We start from the raw sequence: 18,754 nt of genomic DNA, 5'->3' as shown, positions 1-18,754 counted from the left end.
ATCATCAGTTGCGATGATACTGCCTTTTCTAATATATTTGACAGAAAAGGTAGATTCGAGATCGGCTTGTAATTGACTAATTCTGTAGGATCAAGATGCGTTTTTTTAACAAGAGGTTTAATAATAGCCAGCTTATGTTTTTGGTATGTATCCTAGTGAAAAAGATGAATGATTGATATAAAGATGAGGATCTATGACCTCTGGAAGCATATCTTTCAATAGCTTAGTCGGTATAGGGTCTAACATACATGTTGTTGATTTAGATGATTTAAGTTTAGACAATTCTTCCTCACCTATAGCAGCGAATGAATGGAGTTTTTCCTCAGGGATACTACAATGCACTGTCTGATGTGATACTGTAGTAGTTGGTTGCATAGTTATAATTTTCTCTCTAATATTATCAATTTTGTAAGTAAAGAAGTTCATAAAGTCATTACTGCTGTGCTGTTTGGAAACATCTGGGGTTGAAGCTTTATTTCTCGTTAATTTAGCCACTGTATCAAATAAATACCCAGGGTTGCGTTTGTTTTCTTCTAGGAGGGTTAACAAATAATCAGATCTAGCAGTTTTTAAGGCCTTTCAGTTCTTAAGGCAATCATGCTCTCTCTCCATGAAATGCGAAAAACTTCTAGTTTTGTTTTCTTCCAGCTGCGCTCCATTTTTCTCCAGCTTGTGCAGTGTGCAGGTGAGGAATGTGGAACATTCCTAAAGACTGTAAATGTTGCTTCTCCAGTAAATCTGGTAAAATAATGTTCACTTCCTTAAACCTTTCAAGAGCAGAGGTCAGAGCTGATTTTTTACTTCAAATGAAATGATCAACCCATGGGACGTGCACGTCTTATGAACGGTGTTGTGTTATTTAAAACAAAATATAAAATATATACATATATGACAATTATGACATGTTCTCGCTTTAGGAAAGTACCAACATTTAGGTTCTATGATTAGTATTTGTTGCTGTTTTTTTTTTCTCTTTATTGTCGATATCCAAATATTAGACACCCATTTGCCTGCATGCTGTTTCCCGGCTGTTTTAAAAACCATTACAGTTTACTTTAGGGATTAGGATTTAGGTTTCAGGTGTTAGTTGCACTCAAAATAGATTTGATATGTATTTATTCATTCCTGTTATGATCTTGCTAGTTTGCACATCTCACAAACCCCGTCTTACTTGACCACTGCCTGCTTCGTTCCAGATGACTCGGGTATACTTAGTTTTTTTTTTTACGCGTATGCTAGTGTACGTGTGTAGTCGAATGCACAGCCTTGCAAAGCATACGTCATTCGACTCGTACTCATACACAGGTGTTCGACGCATGTGCAGTTTTGAGCAATCTCTTGCCCATGTAAACATCTTTGTATTCTTTCATGCTAGAGTTGTACAAAAGAGGGTACTTTCTAATTTCTTTGCACAATCTCTCGTCTATGTAGGCCTCAATTGTCGCTGTAGCTTGCATGCGTTCTGTTCTATTTATGCAGTTTTTCTTTGACTACCTTGTGAATTGACACCCCCAGAGCACGGTTGCCACTTTGTGGATAAACAAATTACTGCAAAGACAATTACATGAGCGTTTGGGGTGCGTGTACAATATGCGCATACTCTTCTGATGACTAAATTTGCATCACGTGCACTGTACACTGACCCTCGCATACATGTAAAAAGTGAACTATACTTTGGGCTTTAGGGATGAACTCTAAAGCTTTTAATGTAAACATTAATTATTTACAGTTCTTTACAATTGCTATGACACATTTAGGCCACCCCTTTAGGAAATTATTAATTTGTTTCCCCCTATATAAATGTTAATGAAATTGAAAGATTAACAGTTACATGTAATTGCTTTGATAGTGTTAGATTTTTAGAATTTTTAGATTCATAATATATTTCAGTACTGTTTTACAGAAGAAATGTTGCAAATTTCTGTCTTGTTCATTTTGGTGTTGGGCTAGGTTTTGAACTTAAGTTTAACAGTTTTGAAAAGAGTATGTAAATGTGCAAATTGGCCTTTATAGTACATAAAGTTTTGGTGGTGTTTGTGTCTAAGTGCAAAGAATTAATGTAAATTAAAAGATGTCATGATTTAATACATTTTGTGCCAAAGCAATGATAAATGATCCACAGTTTAGCTCACATATAGACTGCTGTTGTGATCACTGTGTGAAGAGTTTTGAAAAAGTGTCCTAAATATTGAGAAATGTGTCGTAGCGATTGTAAAAAAAAAAAAAAAAAAAAAAAAAATATTTTACCATCATTAAATTGACATGAATCTTTGCAGTGCACTTTGGGTCACTCACTGAGTGTTTTAAGGTACTATTTTTCTACCTTACCTTGTACCAATTTTGCTTTTGGAAAAAGTGCTAAACAAATCAAACTGACCTGTCATCATTCCATCTAGATTGTTATTTATTCAAGAGTGAAAGAATGTTTTTCTGAACACAGGTGTACACAAGGAAACTATCAGATGAAAAATATCTCAATGTCACATAAAAAAATGAAAAACTGCCTTAAGCTATTGTTGAGAAATTACTTCTGGGTTCAGTAATGATCCTCCCACAGTTATTAAAGGCTCTGATAAGATAGTGAGAGCTGCAGTTCAGCATCACTGTATTGAGCTGCTGAAGAGAGAATCTCACTGAGTTTGCTCTGCAGCAGCATCTGACCTCAGGTAAAGATATTTCTGTTTTATGCCATTGGGCCACCAGCTTTTGATGGATCTAAAATATTTTGTAAAGTTTGGCTGTATCTTATATTTTGTAAAATGTGCCTTTTGTTTAAGTATCTGTGAATGTTATAGTTGTTTTACAAATGTGTGCAACAAATAAAGAATAAAATATAACAAAATAAATGAAACATTTCATGTGTGTGTATGTTATGTGTGTGCAGGTGGCATTCGTCACAATGAAGTTTCTGATCTCACTGTGTGTGTCTCTACTGCTGCTGATGAATGGTGAGTGTTTTATAATCTGTCTGTAAATGACTAAATATTTTCACAATAATAAATAATTATGCTTTAATCGTGTATTTAACAGGTGAAATAATCAATGGACAAACAACAGGTACATTCATTCTTTCACTTCAACTAATCTTCAAATCATCCCTTGTTTTCCATTAAAAAATGTAGAAATAAAAGTAGTAGAAATAATTAATATGGTGAAAGAGTTTTTCTGTTGATATAATACATTCTTATATTTTAGCACAAATTGATATTCACATACTGTAAAAAATTATTTATTTTTTTCAGTAAAAGACTGTTAAAATGTGACAGTAAGAACTTAAGTGGTTAACAGTACGTTCCTGTACTATATACAGGGAAAACTGTTTTAGATCTAACCTTACATTTCAGTAAATACTGTTAGATGTACCATTTTTGGAAATAAAAAGAACAAATCTTCTTATAATTTACAGTTAAAAACTGTAAACTGGCATTCCCAGAATTCTCTGCGAGGCAATTCACACTTGGGGGTTTTTAATTTTAATAATTATGTTCTATTATAGTTTTTTTTTTTTTTTTTTTTTTTTTTCTTATCAGTTGTGTACATTAGGGTTTTATGTACTATGTTGTGAATATTTCTTGCATTATTTTAGTGTAGTGTGTTACCATGATGGTGCTTTGTGTTTGTGTGTATGACACTGCGTGCAGCTTCTTTATATTAATATTTAGCTCAGCTTGTGGAAAAGCTACTTGTGATCAGGGGCGGAGCCAGACATTGTAAACATTCGGGGCTTAGCCCAAATCTATTTTGTCCAATGACAATTTAATTTTCCGTTAACAGCTTTACTGTCATGAAAGGGACTTTATAGTAGTATGCTGGAGTAAAGTTCATAAAATGTACATTGTTTCCCACGAAAATTTGCAAAACTTTGTTGGGTGTACCTCCTCTATGGGGGTCCAGGGGCATGCCCCCCCCCCAAAAGAAAATTTTGTACATTTTAAGGTTAAATGCATCAATCTGGTGCACTTTGAGAGCTCAAAACTGAGAGCTTAAGCCCATGTACAGTGTGCAAATTGAACAAAGAAACAGCATTGACTTGTACCTGGACATTAAAGAAGGCTCAAACATCTTTATAGTCGTGTTATAGAGTCTCAGTCTACATTACATTGACACTGGTGTTTTAGGATGCCAAACAATTATTAGGCATACAGTAATATTATAATATGATTTAGGCCTTTATAATTATTCATTTGACAGTAATATCCATATATTATAACAAATGCACTGTAAAATAAATTAAAATTTTATAAGTAGTTACTTTACAATACAGTATAGGGAAATTACAATACTTTTGTACTAATTTCTTCACTTGCAAGAGATAAACGCTTGCGCTTTTATTTTGATCACCAGCTGATCGCTTGCGCGAATGTGCGCACTTCTCTTTAAAACACGCAGCACAAACAGACTGTATATATACTTCATCGCTGTCTTTTGCTGTTTTATAAAGGCACAAAGCCATATCACGGTTTCGATTTTAGTTCGTTGGCAAAATCAACACGTTCTCACTCCCAACTCGTCACATATGGACGCTTGGTCAGGACCCCTTGGCGTCACATTTTAAGGCACTGGGTACCACCTTGGCGTCATTTTTCAACGTGCAGGGCAGTCCGATAGACTTCTGTCGAACCTTGAACAGGAGCCTGCGGCGTTGAAATTTGACGTCTTGGGTAAGTACACCGCAGCCCGTTGTCTGCTGTGGATGGGCCGAGACTACAATAAATAAGAATCGAATAGGCTGCAATAAATTATCTATGCCGAGGCTGGTCAAATGGCGCCCCCTATATCATTATTATCTGGCCACCCAACTGGTTTTTAATGTTAAGAAATCCCTCGCAGTCTGATATCAAAGTGCTAGTCCGTGCTAACTAGTTGAAGTATTCTCTCTGTAAACAGCAAACACCCATTGAAATGTCAAACAATGATATAGCCATTTTTTTTTTTTTTTTTTTTACTTTGTTAATAGTTATGTCGAAAAAGTCTGTACACATCTGGCATAAATGTTTATCTAATGTTAGAGGTTTTCAGCTTTGCTTGGCATTCTGATACAGTGCCCACTGGTGCACCAACATAAAGTATACAACAGTGACGCTGCTATCACGTCTTATAAATAAAGCAAACTAAGGTGACACTTACAGTACCATAGAGAACCGATCCTGCTCCAGTCGTGATTGCGAATCAGTTTCTGGTTGATCGACTACTTCAGACATTTCATCGTCGGGCTCGAATTGATACGGTAAAATCGATGCCATCTTTTCTGTCCATACGGTCCATACATTGTATACAATGTCTTGCGAATTGATAGCTGTCATTCAGTTATGGCTGCGCGCAGTAGACCAATCACAAAGGATTGGGCCATCTGACCAACCAGAGCAGTGTAGGCTCATGGAAAGCAGGGGTTTAGAGAGACTGATTCTTTAAACTGCTTCTAACGAATCGTTTACGAACTGTGGTGAAATTAAATGTATATTATGAGAAAACGAAAGTGTTTTTTTGATCTTGCATGCATGTAAACCTGTTGGAGACTCCCAAAACAATATTAGGAACCTTAAAAAGGGCATAATAGGGGCACTTTAAGAGTTACAACATCTTTCTTAACATCATACATCTCTTTGAAGAGAAAATCTGTAGCTTCCTTTAAACAGTTTATGCATTCTCTGTTTTGTTTGATCACTTTCAGTATTTTGATTATTTTCTCTGCCAATATTTTTCACGATGTTATTCTGTACCTCAGAAAGTGTTGGCTCTTATTATTTTTTTTTTTTTTGGATCTGGCGTGCATGGCTCCGATCCCAGGATCGGAGTGGGATCTGGACTACTGCAGCGAGCGTAGGGATGCGTCTCCATGACTTCCATCTTTTGATTTTCAGTGTGATCAACAGAACGATCTTTCCTTGAACCAGATTTTCCTTTGTCTGTATATTTCCCTAGTTTCCTTTCTGCCATTAGAGCATACAACTCATGGGGAAAAGTTTCCAGCTATCTCTCAATTGCGCAGCTTTCGGTCATTGGTATAATCTTTGTAAATACTTATTTCTAAAAGTTGAAGACTGCTAATTTACACATTTGTTTCTCCGTTATTCAATATCATATACTGTACATTAGTTAAAAAGTCTGTAAAGTTGTTCAATGGGTGTGAAAAACAAGTACAAACTCTAACAAAAAAAAAAAATACTACGTCTGTATCGGACGCCATCTTGGCCCACCTCCCATGAATCCCTTGTTTGTCCTGATCACTTAAACTGCCCAACGTTCTTAAAAAAAAAATCCTCCAGATGAAGTACAATTTGCCTTGATCTTCAAATTCAAAAATTCGACACCCCCGGCTCTTAATGCATCATGTTTTCTTCTGGAGCATCAGTGAATGTTCGAACCTTTTGTAATACTTGCGTATGAGTCCCTGGATTGTTCTCAGTGTGAAAAGATGGATCTCAAAATCATACAGTCACTGCTGGAAAAGGTTCAAGAATCTGCAGGACCATGGAGGATTTTTCTGAAGAACATTGGGCAGTTTAACTGCTCAGAAAAAACAATGAACAATCATCGCAAAACAAACAAACAAACAAACAAACAAAAAACAGTCGTATATCATCCAGGTAATGACACACAGCATTAAAAATCAAGGGTACATAAACTTGTCTTGCAGACAACATGTAAACATTTTTTATATAAAATATATAGCACTAATGCTAACTAATATATAGCACTGTGTGTATATATATATATATATATATATATATATATATATATATATATATATATATAATGTAAAGAATCACAGTGTATTTTAGAGCCTTTCATATATACAATCTTTTCTTGATTTCGCTCAAAAACACTTGCCATATACATGAAAAACATGCTAAATTAACTAATTAGCAAACACTACATGAAAGTGTAATAAACTATTAAACTAAATAAAAAGAATTTTGGAAATCTAGAAACAAGGTAATTTTGCAGATTCATGTCAACGTTTGTTTTGTTTTTGACTGGGGAGGGAGTATTTGAACTTAAAACACAAATAAAACAGGGAGCTTAAGTAAACAGCGTTCTGGAGATAGCTATTTCATTACATAACCACTATAAATTATGGGGATCGGAAGCAAAATAAAAAAAAAATAAAGTGGGTGGGTCATCCCCCAGAACAATTTTACTGGAGTAGAAGCCATTTCCTGTGTTCTGGTGCATTTTAATTAAACAAGTAATGGGATAATCTACGGCCAGCTGTGCATTAAATGATTTTATTGCACAACATGGAGGCAAAGAACTGCTCGACGCAAAATGCATTAAAATTGTTCAATGCACTGCTAGCCATGGATTATCCCACTTATAACATGGTCGTTTTAATGTTTAGTCCATCTCTGAAAAACAGACTTCAGGGTAGGAGATGGGCTAAAAAAAAAAAAAAAAAAAAAAAAAAATGAACTCCCAAAACTTACTGCCAGATTCTGGAAGATAAATTCAAACAGTGGTACAAGAGTGGTACTTTTTATCTGTAAAAGAAAACCTGCCTAATAATAAGGTGTTTTTCACTTCCAGCCTTCATGAACAATTATATTTCACTTATAAATGATTAAATAGAAAATTAATAGTAGTTATTAAGACTGATGTGGTTTGGAATTGGTAAAATGTATTTTTTTTTTTTTTTTTTAAATGAAATAGTTTAGTTGAATCTTTAGACAAAATAAAGTTTGCATGTTTTTTTTTTTTGCGTGTCATATTTGATACATCAGGCTTTTATGGCTTAAGTTGTCATATCCCAATAATATGTTAGCAAGATGATATGTAAATGCTTAGTTTTATAATAAAAGTTGTGTAGTTTTTATTGTGGGGAGCAACACATAACGATGACTGAGAGATGTGCAATTAAATATTCTTCAAAAGTATGTTGTATTATATTTAAAATATTTTTATTTTTTATTTTAACTTGATTTTTCTCAATAATGATGTATAGATAATCAAGTAAACCTGCTTCAGTCCAGTAAATGTTCATTTTGAAATATTACTAACAATATAAAGGTTCTTCATTCATTCACATTATACAAATCTGTAAAGATTCCACAGCAAAAAGACAAATAAACCACAAGCTGAAGGGGGACATTTTTACAATTAGACTAAAAAACCTTTTACTTGCTAAAAAATTATGAACTTGTGTAGACAGAGTTAATTGAACTTTACACAAAATGATTTATAATGTAATGCTTTTTCTTTAACAGCCATTGCATCAACAACATCTGCACCAACAACATCTCCATTAACAACATCTGCATCAACAACATCTCCATTAACAACATCTACAACAACATCTGCACCAACAACAACATCTGCACCGACAACAACATCTGCACCGACATCTCCATTAACAACATCTGCACCGACAACAACATCTGCACCGACAACATCTGCATTAACAACATCTGCATCAACAGCATCTCCATTAACAACATCTACAACAACATCTGCACCAACAACATCTCCATTAACAACATCTGCACCGACAACAACATCTGCACCGACAACAACATCTGCACCGACATCTCCATTAACAACATCTGCACCGACATCTCCATTAACAACATCTGCACCGACAACAACATCTGCACCGACAACATCTGCATTAACAACATCTGCATCAACAGCATCTCCATTAACAACATCTGCACCAACAACATCTACATTAACAACATCTGCATCAACAACATCTGCACCAACAACATCTCCAATAACAACATCTGCACCAACAACATCTACATTAACAACATCTACAACAACATCTGCACCAACAACATCTCCAATAACAACATCTGCACCAACAACATCTCCATTAACAACATCTGCATCAACAGCATCTCCATTAACAACATCTGCATCAACAACATCTCCATTAACAACATCTGCATCAACAACATCTCCAATAACAACATCTGCACCAACAACATCTCCATTAACAACATCTGCATCAACAGCATCTCCATTAACAACTTCTGCATCAACAACATCTCCACTGACAACATCTACACTAACATCTCCATTAACATCATCCCCATCAACAAAACTGGCAGGTAATTATGTGCATTTGAATTAGAACCAGATCTGTGTGAACTGAACAAACCCGAGAAGAACCTGATCATGGATCAATACATGCTTCACAGACTATTGCCTATTTACATAAATTATTCACACACACACACACACACACACACACACACACACACACAAACAAGTGTCATTAGTCATTCGGCAACCCTGCAGCCTGAAACACTGTAGGCAAACCCCCCTTACAATATATGCATGAGTTCATGAGGAATTTAGGTTTGTACAGTATATGTTTATTCTTGCAGAAAACACCAAATGCTAAACACCAGTATCAGGTAATATTGCTGCAAGGGATGAAAGAGTAATCAGAAGTGTTTTATAATTTAAAGTCGGCATGAAAAAATTTTACTTAAATATTTAAATCTCACATTTATCATCAAAGTTCCAAATCAAAGTATAACATTGTCATTTCTAATTTGTGAAAATAAATATAAATACAGTTCCTAGAAATAATTCAGTTGAGTTGTAGATGGCAGCTCTTTTATAATAAAGGATTATAAAGGATATAAAGGATACTCTTGTTGTAGTTTAGTCAGTTTATCTAATCCATTCTCATTTTACCATCCCAATATCTTCTTTTTCATACAGACACAGATGTTAGATGTTTACCAGTACTCTTGTTTTTGCCACCTCTGTGACTAAGTGAACTGTCTTTTGTCTTTATTCTCTCAGAACCTACAACTTCCATCTCTGATCCATGCTATGATTATCACACTCTTGATGAATATTGGAGAGACATACGGCAAAACCAGAATCAGAACTATGGATATGATGACACCCTTGTTGAATGGAGTGGCTGGTATCGGCTGTATTTGAATGGAGAAAGTGCCCAGATGTCTGAGTGGTGTGTAAGTTATGTGGGATGTGGTGGTAAAACTGCACTGTATCTCAACGGTTCTCATCCAAAACTTGAGGATGGAGTGGTGACCCGTGAAGTCCTGGGAACTTATTTTCAGGGGTGGTGGTGGGAGGGGTATTCCAATCAGTGTGGAGCCCACAATTACACATCCATCCAAGTCAAAGCCTGTCCAGGAGATTATTATGTCTATGAATTTGTCAAACCCAACATATCATCTGCTGGACCTACGTACTGTGCAGGTACAAATTTTTACACTTTTCTCTTGGATTTTTGTGATGATTTTTTTTAATGTCATTATAAAGAGTAAATGTTCTGTCTATTAGATAATTAAACGTCATTTGATTTGTGAAAATCAGCATGTTTTAACTTAGAATCAGTGGTGTGCAGTCCATTATCCTTTCTGCATAGGTTATGTTGGCTCCCCATTACAGATCAATAGTACTCACCTAGATCTTGTTATTTGTTACACAATTCCTCAAATTGCACTTTAGGCCATTTGTTAAATATTTAATATGCATACTGTATATTAAAACATTGTAATATTACTCTACAGTCCTCTTGTGCCTATTTGGAGTCAAGATTATTTGCTCAGCTTTTGGCATATGTAGCCCCTCTCTATGTGTTGCTCTGCCCCGTTCTGCAGGCTGTTGTCAGCTACAGTGTTTTTTGCCTGACAGCACACCTCTGGTTAGAATATAATTGCTCAATATAATGTAATTAACAATCATAATAAGTTTGAGGATATAAGAGTCATACTCTTAAGGATTTAAAATATATATTATTTTTGCAAACTCCATGTCAGTTGCTTTCCAAAGCATCAGCAGTGATCCGTGTTACAACTATGAGTCTCTGGATCGTCCCTGGAGAGCCAACAATGAAAGTGGAGAATATATTTGTGATTATATTTTCTCCTGGAATGGCTGGTACCGGCTTTTCTACTATGGAATGGACATCCGGATGTCAGAGACCTGTGTTAGTTCATACAGCTGTAACACAGTAATCAGTCTGTCGCTCAGTGATCCTCACCCTCAGATAGAGGATGGAGTGGTGATCAGGGAGGTCTGTGGTAGTTATCATTTGAGAGGCTGCTGTGAATACAAGTCAAAACCCATCAGAGTGAAAGCGTGTCCAGGCAATTACTATGTCTATGAACTTGTGAATCAAGCATCATCTTGGTGTTCAGGATACTGTACAGGTACTGTGCTTTTCTCATTTATGAAAGCATTTCAAACCTTTTAAAATGATTTCTGTCATGACACGAATTTCCTCCTTTTAGATGTCAGCACTATTTCACAGGTGGTTTCCACTGTAAGTCCAGATATATTCACTGGATCCAGCACCACCTTGAGTAAGTTGTAAATAAAATATAGGAAAGAATATATGAGTGTTATTAAAAATTATTTATTTATTTATTTCAATTAAAGATTTGCATTACAGTTTAAATGGGATTTTTTGTGCATAAACATTGTAACTATTAACATTGTGTATGAATGGTTTAAGAAGTTTGTGATTATTACAGTATTTGACTGGTTCATATTTGCACTTGTTAAGTCTCATTGAAATATACGTTTTTTTTTTTTGGGGGTTTTTTTGGTGTCATCATCTTCCACTAACAGATTATGACCCGTGCAATAACTACAACATACTCGACAACTACTGGAGAAGCACACTCAATTACTGGTCTATGTACAGAATCATATCTGATCATGATGACACTCTTGTAGAATGGGATGGCTGGTATCGACTCTTCATTAATGGCTTGAGTGCTCAGATGCCTGAATGGTGTGTGTCTTACATGTCATGTGGAGGTTTTAGTGCTCTGTGGCTTGGTGGCTCTCATCCTCGGCTAGAAGATGGAGTCGTTACTCGTGAAATTTACGGTTCTTACTATGATCAGTGCAGTCGCTACAGATCCGATCCAATCCAAGTCAAAGCTTGTCCTGGAAATTATTATGTCTACAAATTTACCAGGCCAACCCTTTCAATCCCAGCTCCTGTATATTGTGCAGGTACATTCATTCATCTTTATATTTGACATGCTTAACATTGATTGTATTGGTTTGTATTCATACTGTATTATTATCTTAAATATATTTAATCTGCAATAATGCTCTCTTTTTACTTTTTCCTTAACAGTGCCTTTCTTCACCCCAAGTGTCGACCCCTGCTACAACTATACCAGTCTGGATGAGCCTTGGAGATCCACTAACAACTCTTACAATAATAACTACTACTATGGATGTGATTCTAATGTGGAGTGGAATGGCTGGTACAGGCTGTTCTACAGTCGTCAAAATGCTCAGATGCCAGAATCTTGTGTTAATCAGTTCATGTGTGGCACTTATTACCCACTGTGGCTCAACGGCCCTCACCCACAGCTGGAAGATGGAGCGGTCACCCGTCAGGTCTGTATCTCTTTAGGGAATGGCTGCTGTACTTACAAATCCCACCCTATAAGAGTCAAAGCCTGTCCAGGAAATTACTATGTTTATGAGTTTGTCAAGCCAATATTTTGTGGAGCTTACTGTGCAGGTGAGCATTTACTCATATTCACTTCAGTCATTACTTTTCTGGATTTTGTTTAAAAGTTATTGAAGTTGATATAAAATGTTCCTAATACCAGAAACCTCAAATCAGTCCATCTCATCAGCGTCTACAACAACAGAGACAATCCCATCCACTGAATCCATTACTCCACCAATCACAACCACTGGTAAAGTATTGTCTTGCTTCCTTTATAAACTCTCATCAACATTTTTGGACATGTATTTTTATTAAACATGATCTCTTGAAACGTTCTTGTTAATCACATTAAATAAATTCATATCTAAAATATTTTTTGCAGAAAATATTAGTAAAAATCACATTAGGAAGAAGCAATACAGCTCACAAATATGTATGCAATGTGAACTCTATTAAACATAGAATGCATTTTTAGACAAAGTGAAGTACTGAAGTTTTGTTAAAAGTGAAAACCAAACCACCAGCGTTTCTCAAACTCAGTTCATACCCAAACTGTTCACATATCCCAACTAACAGAGACAGGAAATTACTTAACAGCATGTACACACACACACACACACACACATATATATAACGTTTCTTTAGTCATTCGGCAACCCTGCAGCCTGAACCACTGTAGGTGAACCACCCTTACAATATATACACATCAGGACAGAAAAGAAAAGTGGACATGTCGAGAGTGTCAAGTGAGTTCATGAGGAATTTAGGCAGAATCTGCGCATTTCTGGCTTACTTGAACATGCACGTCACTAGGCAACAAATAACAGCGCACTTGTTCATTTGCATTGAAGCAATAGCGAAGATTAAAATGAAGCATAATAATGTGGCGATACATTTGGTTAACAGAAAATACATTATTATTTTCCAATATCCTACAACTTTAGCAGACCCTGGTTTATCCTGAAACCGTAGGTTTGTTTTTTGTTTTTTGTTTTTTTTCTCCGTGTGATGTTTGGTGTTCTTTGTAGGGGAGAGCAGGGGTGAAAGTACCATTTTTCAGAAAAACTTAATTTTAAAAGTTAATGTTTTAGACAGAGATATATTTTTGCTGTGGTCAATCGATACCAAGTGGTATTTTGTACAAATGTTGAACGATTTCAGTATAATTTTACTACATAAGTTGCACATTGTTACTTTTGAACCCTTCAGTTGGTACGAAAGTAACACAGGTGAGTCAAAAGTAACACAATACAAGCTAGATTTTTTGTGTTACTCTTGTCTTTATTAAATATACCTGATTATGACCTTGTTACTATGTAACTGCAAACATGTTTTTTTCTTTATCTTTAAAAAACATGTACATTTTATTGTATTGATCTGTCCACCTAAATACATTTTTTGTTGGTGAAAAGGATGAAGAAGGATTTTGTTTGAATAAGAAATGAATGTATGAAATCCAGATTTTATTTTCTATCTATATATACTGAACCATGTCCATTATGTTTTATTATTTTAACATAATATGTTTTTTTGTTGTTGTTGTTTTTGGCTAGTAGAAGTTCTGAAGGGCCAGTAACTTAAAAATTTAGTAGCCAAACTGGCCGGTGAGTGAAAAAGTTAATTTCAAACCTTGCAGGTAATGATGCTGCAAGGGATGGAAGACTAATCATATGCCTGTGCAACATTTTTATGTACCTTATAAGTGTTTTATAATTTAAAGTTGGCATGAAATGGCCATTGTGATAGTATTTTCTTTCCTATTGTGACGTATATCTGAGTGAAACGGCTTCTCGAACAGGAACATCAATAATAGCCAGTTTTTTTTTTTTGCGAAAAAAGGATTAGCACTTGCAATTTTTCTTAGCGATATAACAAAACTTATGCAACAATGCATTTTTTTAGGGATAATGTCATTACGCATGTCATTTTATCGGTAAAATGCCAACTGGATGAAAACATCCTGGAGACAGCAAATTTCGCATATATTTTTTTGCGCATATTTGCTTTGTCGATAAACAAAACCGCAAAAACTGGATGGAAACTTGGCTAATGTCAGTTGTCGACTCATAATTAGCCTTTTTCAAAGACTGTGATGACGCGCTTTAACGGTCATCAGCATTGTAAATCCTGCAAAGTTATTTATATTTTTATTTTTTAAATTTTTTACGTACATTTATAACATTATACTTTGTATTATATTAGCTTTGTATCAAATTACAAAAAACTAGTTAACACTGCTGTGAGCGTGTTGTCACAGGTTCAGGGTGTGACACCGGCTCTTCCTGTTGTTTGTCTTGTCCTGTCATTTTTTTTGCAGCTCGTGATTGGAGTATCAGCGCTACGGTGCTTAATCACGAGCTGATCTCCCACACCTGTCGCTCGTTCCCTCTACCCTTTATGTGCCCAGCTGTGTCTATCCCTTGTTGTCAGTTGATCACTTCATGTCGCGTGGACGTTACATGTCGGTACTGCATTTTGGTTTGTGTTTTACCTGTTTGATTTTGTGTTCAGGACCCGTAGACGAGGAGTTTCTAGCAAGTTAGATTCTCTTGTTGGGCTCGTGCTCGTCTTCCGCTGGGTCGTCCTGTCTCCTGCTTTCTCGGTGGTCTCTCCTGCCTGTGTGTCAGCTGTCGTGTGCGCAAGACACAGCGAGAGCCACCAAACAGTTTCCTCAAACTGTCACCAGTTACTTTGACTATTATTTTTGGTGTCTCAGGTTTCACCCTGAATAAACTTGTTCTTTTGTTCACCGCAACTTGAGTCCTCCTTTCATTCACCGCCCGACAGAATCAACTGACCACGATGGACTCAGCGAACGAACTAGAGTTACGACAAGCTATTGCTCAACAGGGCATTCTGTTAGGACGGCAGCAGGAGGAGTTGTCAGCTTCTCATCATGCCATGACGGAGATGTCACGCCAGCTAGCCGAGGTTACCCGGCGGCTCGAACGGCTTCAGCCCCATCCTCCCGTGGTTCCCACTACACCAGGGCTACCTGACACTGAGGTGGCAAACCCCCGCCGATCTGAACCCCGCCTTAACCCACCTGCTCCATATTCCGGTGAGCCCAACTCATGTCGCTCATTTCTGTCACAGTGCTCATTGACTTTTTCACTACAGCCTTCCTGCTTCTTGACGGAGAAGTCGAAGGTAGCCTTCGTCATCATGCACCTGGCCGGGCTTGCAAGAGAGTGGGGAACAGCTATGTGGGACAATGAGCATGATTGCTGCAGGTCATACGAGGATTTCTCAGCGGAGCTTCGCAAGGTATTTGACCGTTCGTCACTGGGCACCGAGGCGGCACGGGCATTGTCGCTGTTACAACAGGGGGCTCGGTCCGTATCGGAATATTCGATCGAGTTCCGTACACTCGCAGCATCCTGTGGGTGGAATTCGAAGGCACAGTGGGACCATTTTCTCCATGGCTTAGCTGAGTACATTAAGGATGAGATTTACTCGCTGGAGTTACCCCCCGTGCTTGACGGACTGGTGGACCTCGCTATCCGGGTTGACAACCGGATTTCCATTCGTTCCCAGCATCGAAGGGCGGGGTTTCCTCACAGATCCGTCAGCAACGCACAGAGCACGGGAGTGGTTACATCACAACAGTCCGGCCTATCTGAGGAGGAACCCATGCAGATCGGGAGAGCTCATCTGACTGTCGCAGAGCGGCATCATCGCCTCGCCAATAACTTGTGCCTCTACTGCGGGGAGGCGGGGCACATGGCTGCGGGTTGTCCCTTAAAGGGGCGACGCTCATCCTTCAGAGGACGACGCACGGTGAGCGTTACTAACACGCTACTGCCGTCTGGTGGTCGATCCACACTCCCGGCTTTATTGCAGTTCGGAGGGGCGGCCCACCGAGTGTCAGCTTTAATTGATTCTGGGGCGGAGGGTGATTTTATGGATATAGGACTGGCTGAGCACTTGGGCATCTCACACTCTCTCTTGGCTGAGCCAATTTCAGCCAGAACACTTTGTGGTACCCCCCTCACAAGGATTACTCATTCCACAAGGCTTATTAGCCTCACCATTTCCGGGAATCATGCTGAGGAGATTCGATTCCTATTGATTCATTCTCCTTCTGCTCCAGTGGTTTTGGGGCACACTTGGCTGGTTAAGCACAACCCTCACATCGACTGGGCTCTTAATTCCGTATTGGCGTGGAGCCCATTCTGTTTGTCTCAGTGTTTGGTGTCTGCTTCTTTCCCATTAATGTCTGTTTCTGTGTTACAGGAGGAACCGGTGAGCCTGGCGGGTGTACCAGAGGCTTACCATGATTTGAGGGCGGTGTTCAGTAGGTCCCGAGCTTCATCTCTTCCTCCGCACCGCCCGTACGACTGTGCGATAGAATTATTACCTGGCACTTCTCCACCCAAGGGGCGCCTTTATTCGCTCTCCGGTCCTGAGAGGGAGGCCATGGAGAGATACATCAGCGATTCTCTATTAGCCGGTATAATACGTCCTTCTTCCTCTCCGGCCGGGGCGGGGTTCTTCTTCGTGGGGAAGAAGGATGGATCATTGCGTCCCTGTATAGATTACCGGGGGCTGAATGACATCACGGTAAAGAATAGCCACCCTTTGCCGTTGATGTCTTCAGCATTCGAACTCTTGCAGGGAGCAACCATCTTTACGAAGTTGGACTTACGCAATGCTTACCACCTGGTTCGGATTAGGAGGGGGGATGAGTGGAAGACCGCTTTAATACCCCTACAGGTCACTTCGAATATTTGGTCATGCCCTTTGGACTCTCAAACTCCCCAGCGGTCTTCCAGGCACTCGTAAATGACGTGCTCAGAGACATGGTCGACCGGTTTGTATTTGTTTATCTCGACGACATCCTGATCTTCTCCCAGAACGAGCGCGACCATGTTCAGCACGTCAGGCGAGTGTTACAGCGGCTACTCGAGAATCGTTTATTCGCTAAAGTGGAGAAGTGTGAGTTTCACGCGCGGTCGGTTCCGTTCCTGGGTTTCGTTCTGTCGCCTGAAGGCATCCGAATGGATCCGGGGAAGGTAAAGGCGGTTGCTGATTGGCCCACCCCAGAGAATCGTAAGGCGGTCCAGCGATTTCTGGGGTTCGCCAATTTTTACCGACGATTCATTCGGAACTTTAGCCAGGTCGCCCTGCCACTGACGAATCTCACCTCCACACGAATTCGTTTCTGTTGGTCAACGCAGGCTCAGAAGGCGTTTGAGCAACTAAAGCGCCGCTTTGTTTCGGCCCCGATTCTCACTAATCCCGACCCGTCTCGTCAATTCATTGTGGAGGTGGATGCATCAGAGGTAGGAGTGGGAGCGATTTTGTCTCAGAGGTCACCTTCGGACGACAGAGTACACCCATGCGCATTCTTTTCTCATCGTCTCACTCCTTCGGAACGGAATTACGACATCGGGAATAGAGAGTTACTGGCTGTTAAGTTGGCATTGGAGGAGTGGCGTCACTGGTTAGAGGGCGCGGGGGTTCCATTCTTAGTTTGGACCGACCACAAGAACTTAGAATATATTCGGTCCGCGAGGAGGCTAAATTCTCGGCAGGCTCGCTGGGCATTATTCTTCGGCCGGTTTGTGTTTAACATCTCCTATCGCCCCGGTAGTAAGAACGGTAAGCCCGATGCGCTCTCACGGATTTTTGAGGCTGAGGCTAGTCCCACTTCCCCGGTGACCATTGTGGCCCCCAGTCAGGTGGTCGCAGCGGTTACCTGGGGAGTGGAGTCCAGGGTACGTGAGGCGTTACACGACGTCACGATTCCCGCGGGGTGCCCAGTGGGTCTACTGTTCGTGCCGGAGTCGGTCCGAACTGGCGTTCTTCAGTGGGGTCACTCATCCGGTCTAGCTTGCCACCCGGGAGCGGCTCGAACGTGTGCGTTAATCAGGCAGCGGTTCTGGTGGCCCTCGCTGGCGCAGGATACTCGGAAGTTCGTATCTGCCTGTCCGGCGTGTGCGGTGGGTAAGGGCTCTAATCGACCCTCGGCAGGGCTACTCCGACCGCTGTCAATCCCTTCAAGACCCTGGTCACACATAGCCATGGACTTTGTCACGGGCCTACCCCCGTCTAGTGGCAATACCGTGGTTCTTACCGTGGTGGACAGGTTCTCGAAGGCGGTTCATTTTGTTCCCCTCCCCAAACTACCCTCAGCGAGGGAGACAGCGGTCATTGTCTTAGACCACGTTTTTCGCATTCATGGCCTCCCGGTGGACGTGGTTTCTGACAGGGGTCCCCAGTTTGTGTCAAGGTTTTGGACAGAATTCTGTCGACAGCTGGGGGCGACGGCGAGCCTATCTTCCGGTTATCACCCGCAGACGAACGGTCAGGCTGAGCGAGCCAACCAGGACTTAGAGAGAGTCC

General features: G+C 39.4%; 1 protein-coding gene across 1 annotated transcript in view; it reads left to right on the top strand.

Moving 5' to 3' along the window:
• The window catches only part of LOC127523249 (alpha-tectorin-like), a 124,152-nt gene extending 112,065 nt beyond the window's left edge, over positions 1–12,087 (top strand). Inside the window, exon 16 of the mRNA XM_051913753.1 lies at positions 11,560–12,087. Within this exon, the coding sequence (XP_051769713.1) occupies positions 11,560–11,978 (419 nt within the window). The 3' untranslated portion in view covers positions 11,979–12,087. The remainder of the gene's footprint in view (positions 1–11,559) is intronic.
• The last annotated feature ends 6,667 nt before the right edge of the window (positions 12,088–18,754 follow it).

The sequence above is a fragment of the Ctenopharyngodon idella genome, chromosome 12 (genome assembly GCF_019924925.1).
Source record: "Ctenopharyngodon idella isolate HZGC_01 chromosome 12, HZGC01, whole genome shotgun sequence".
NCBI lineage: Eukaryota > Metazoa > Chordata > Actinopteri > Cypriniformes > Xenocyprididae > Ctenopharyngodon > Ctenopharyngodon idella.
This window is presented reverse-complemented; position numbering and strand designations above follow the sequence as displayed.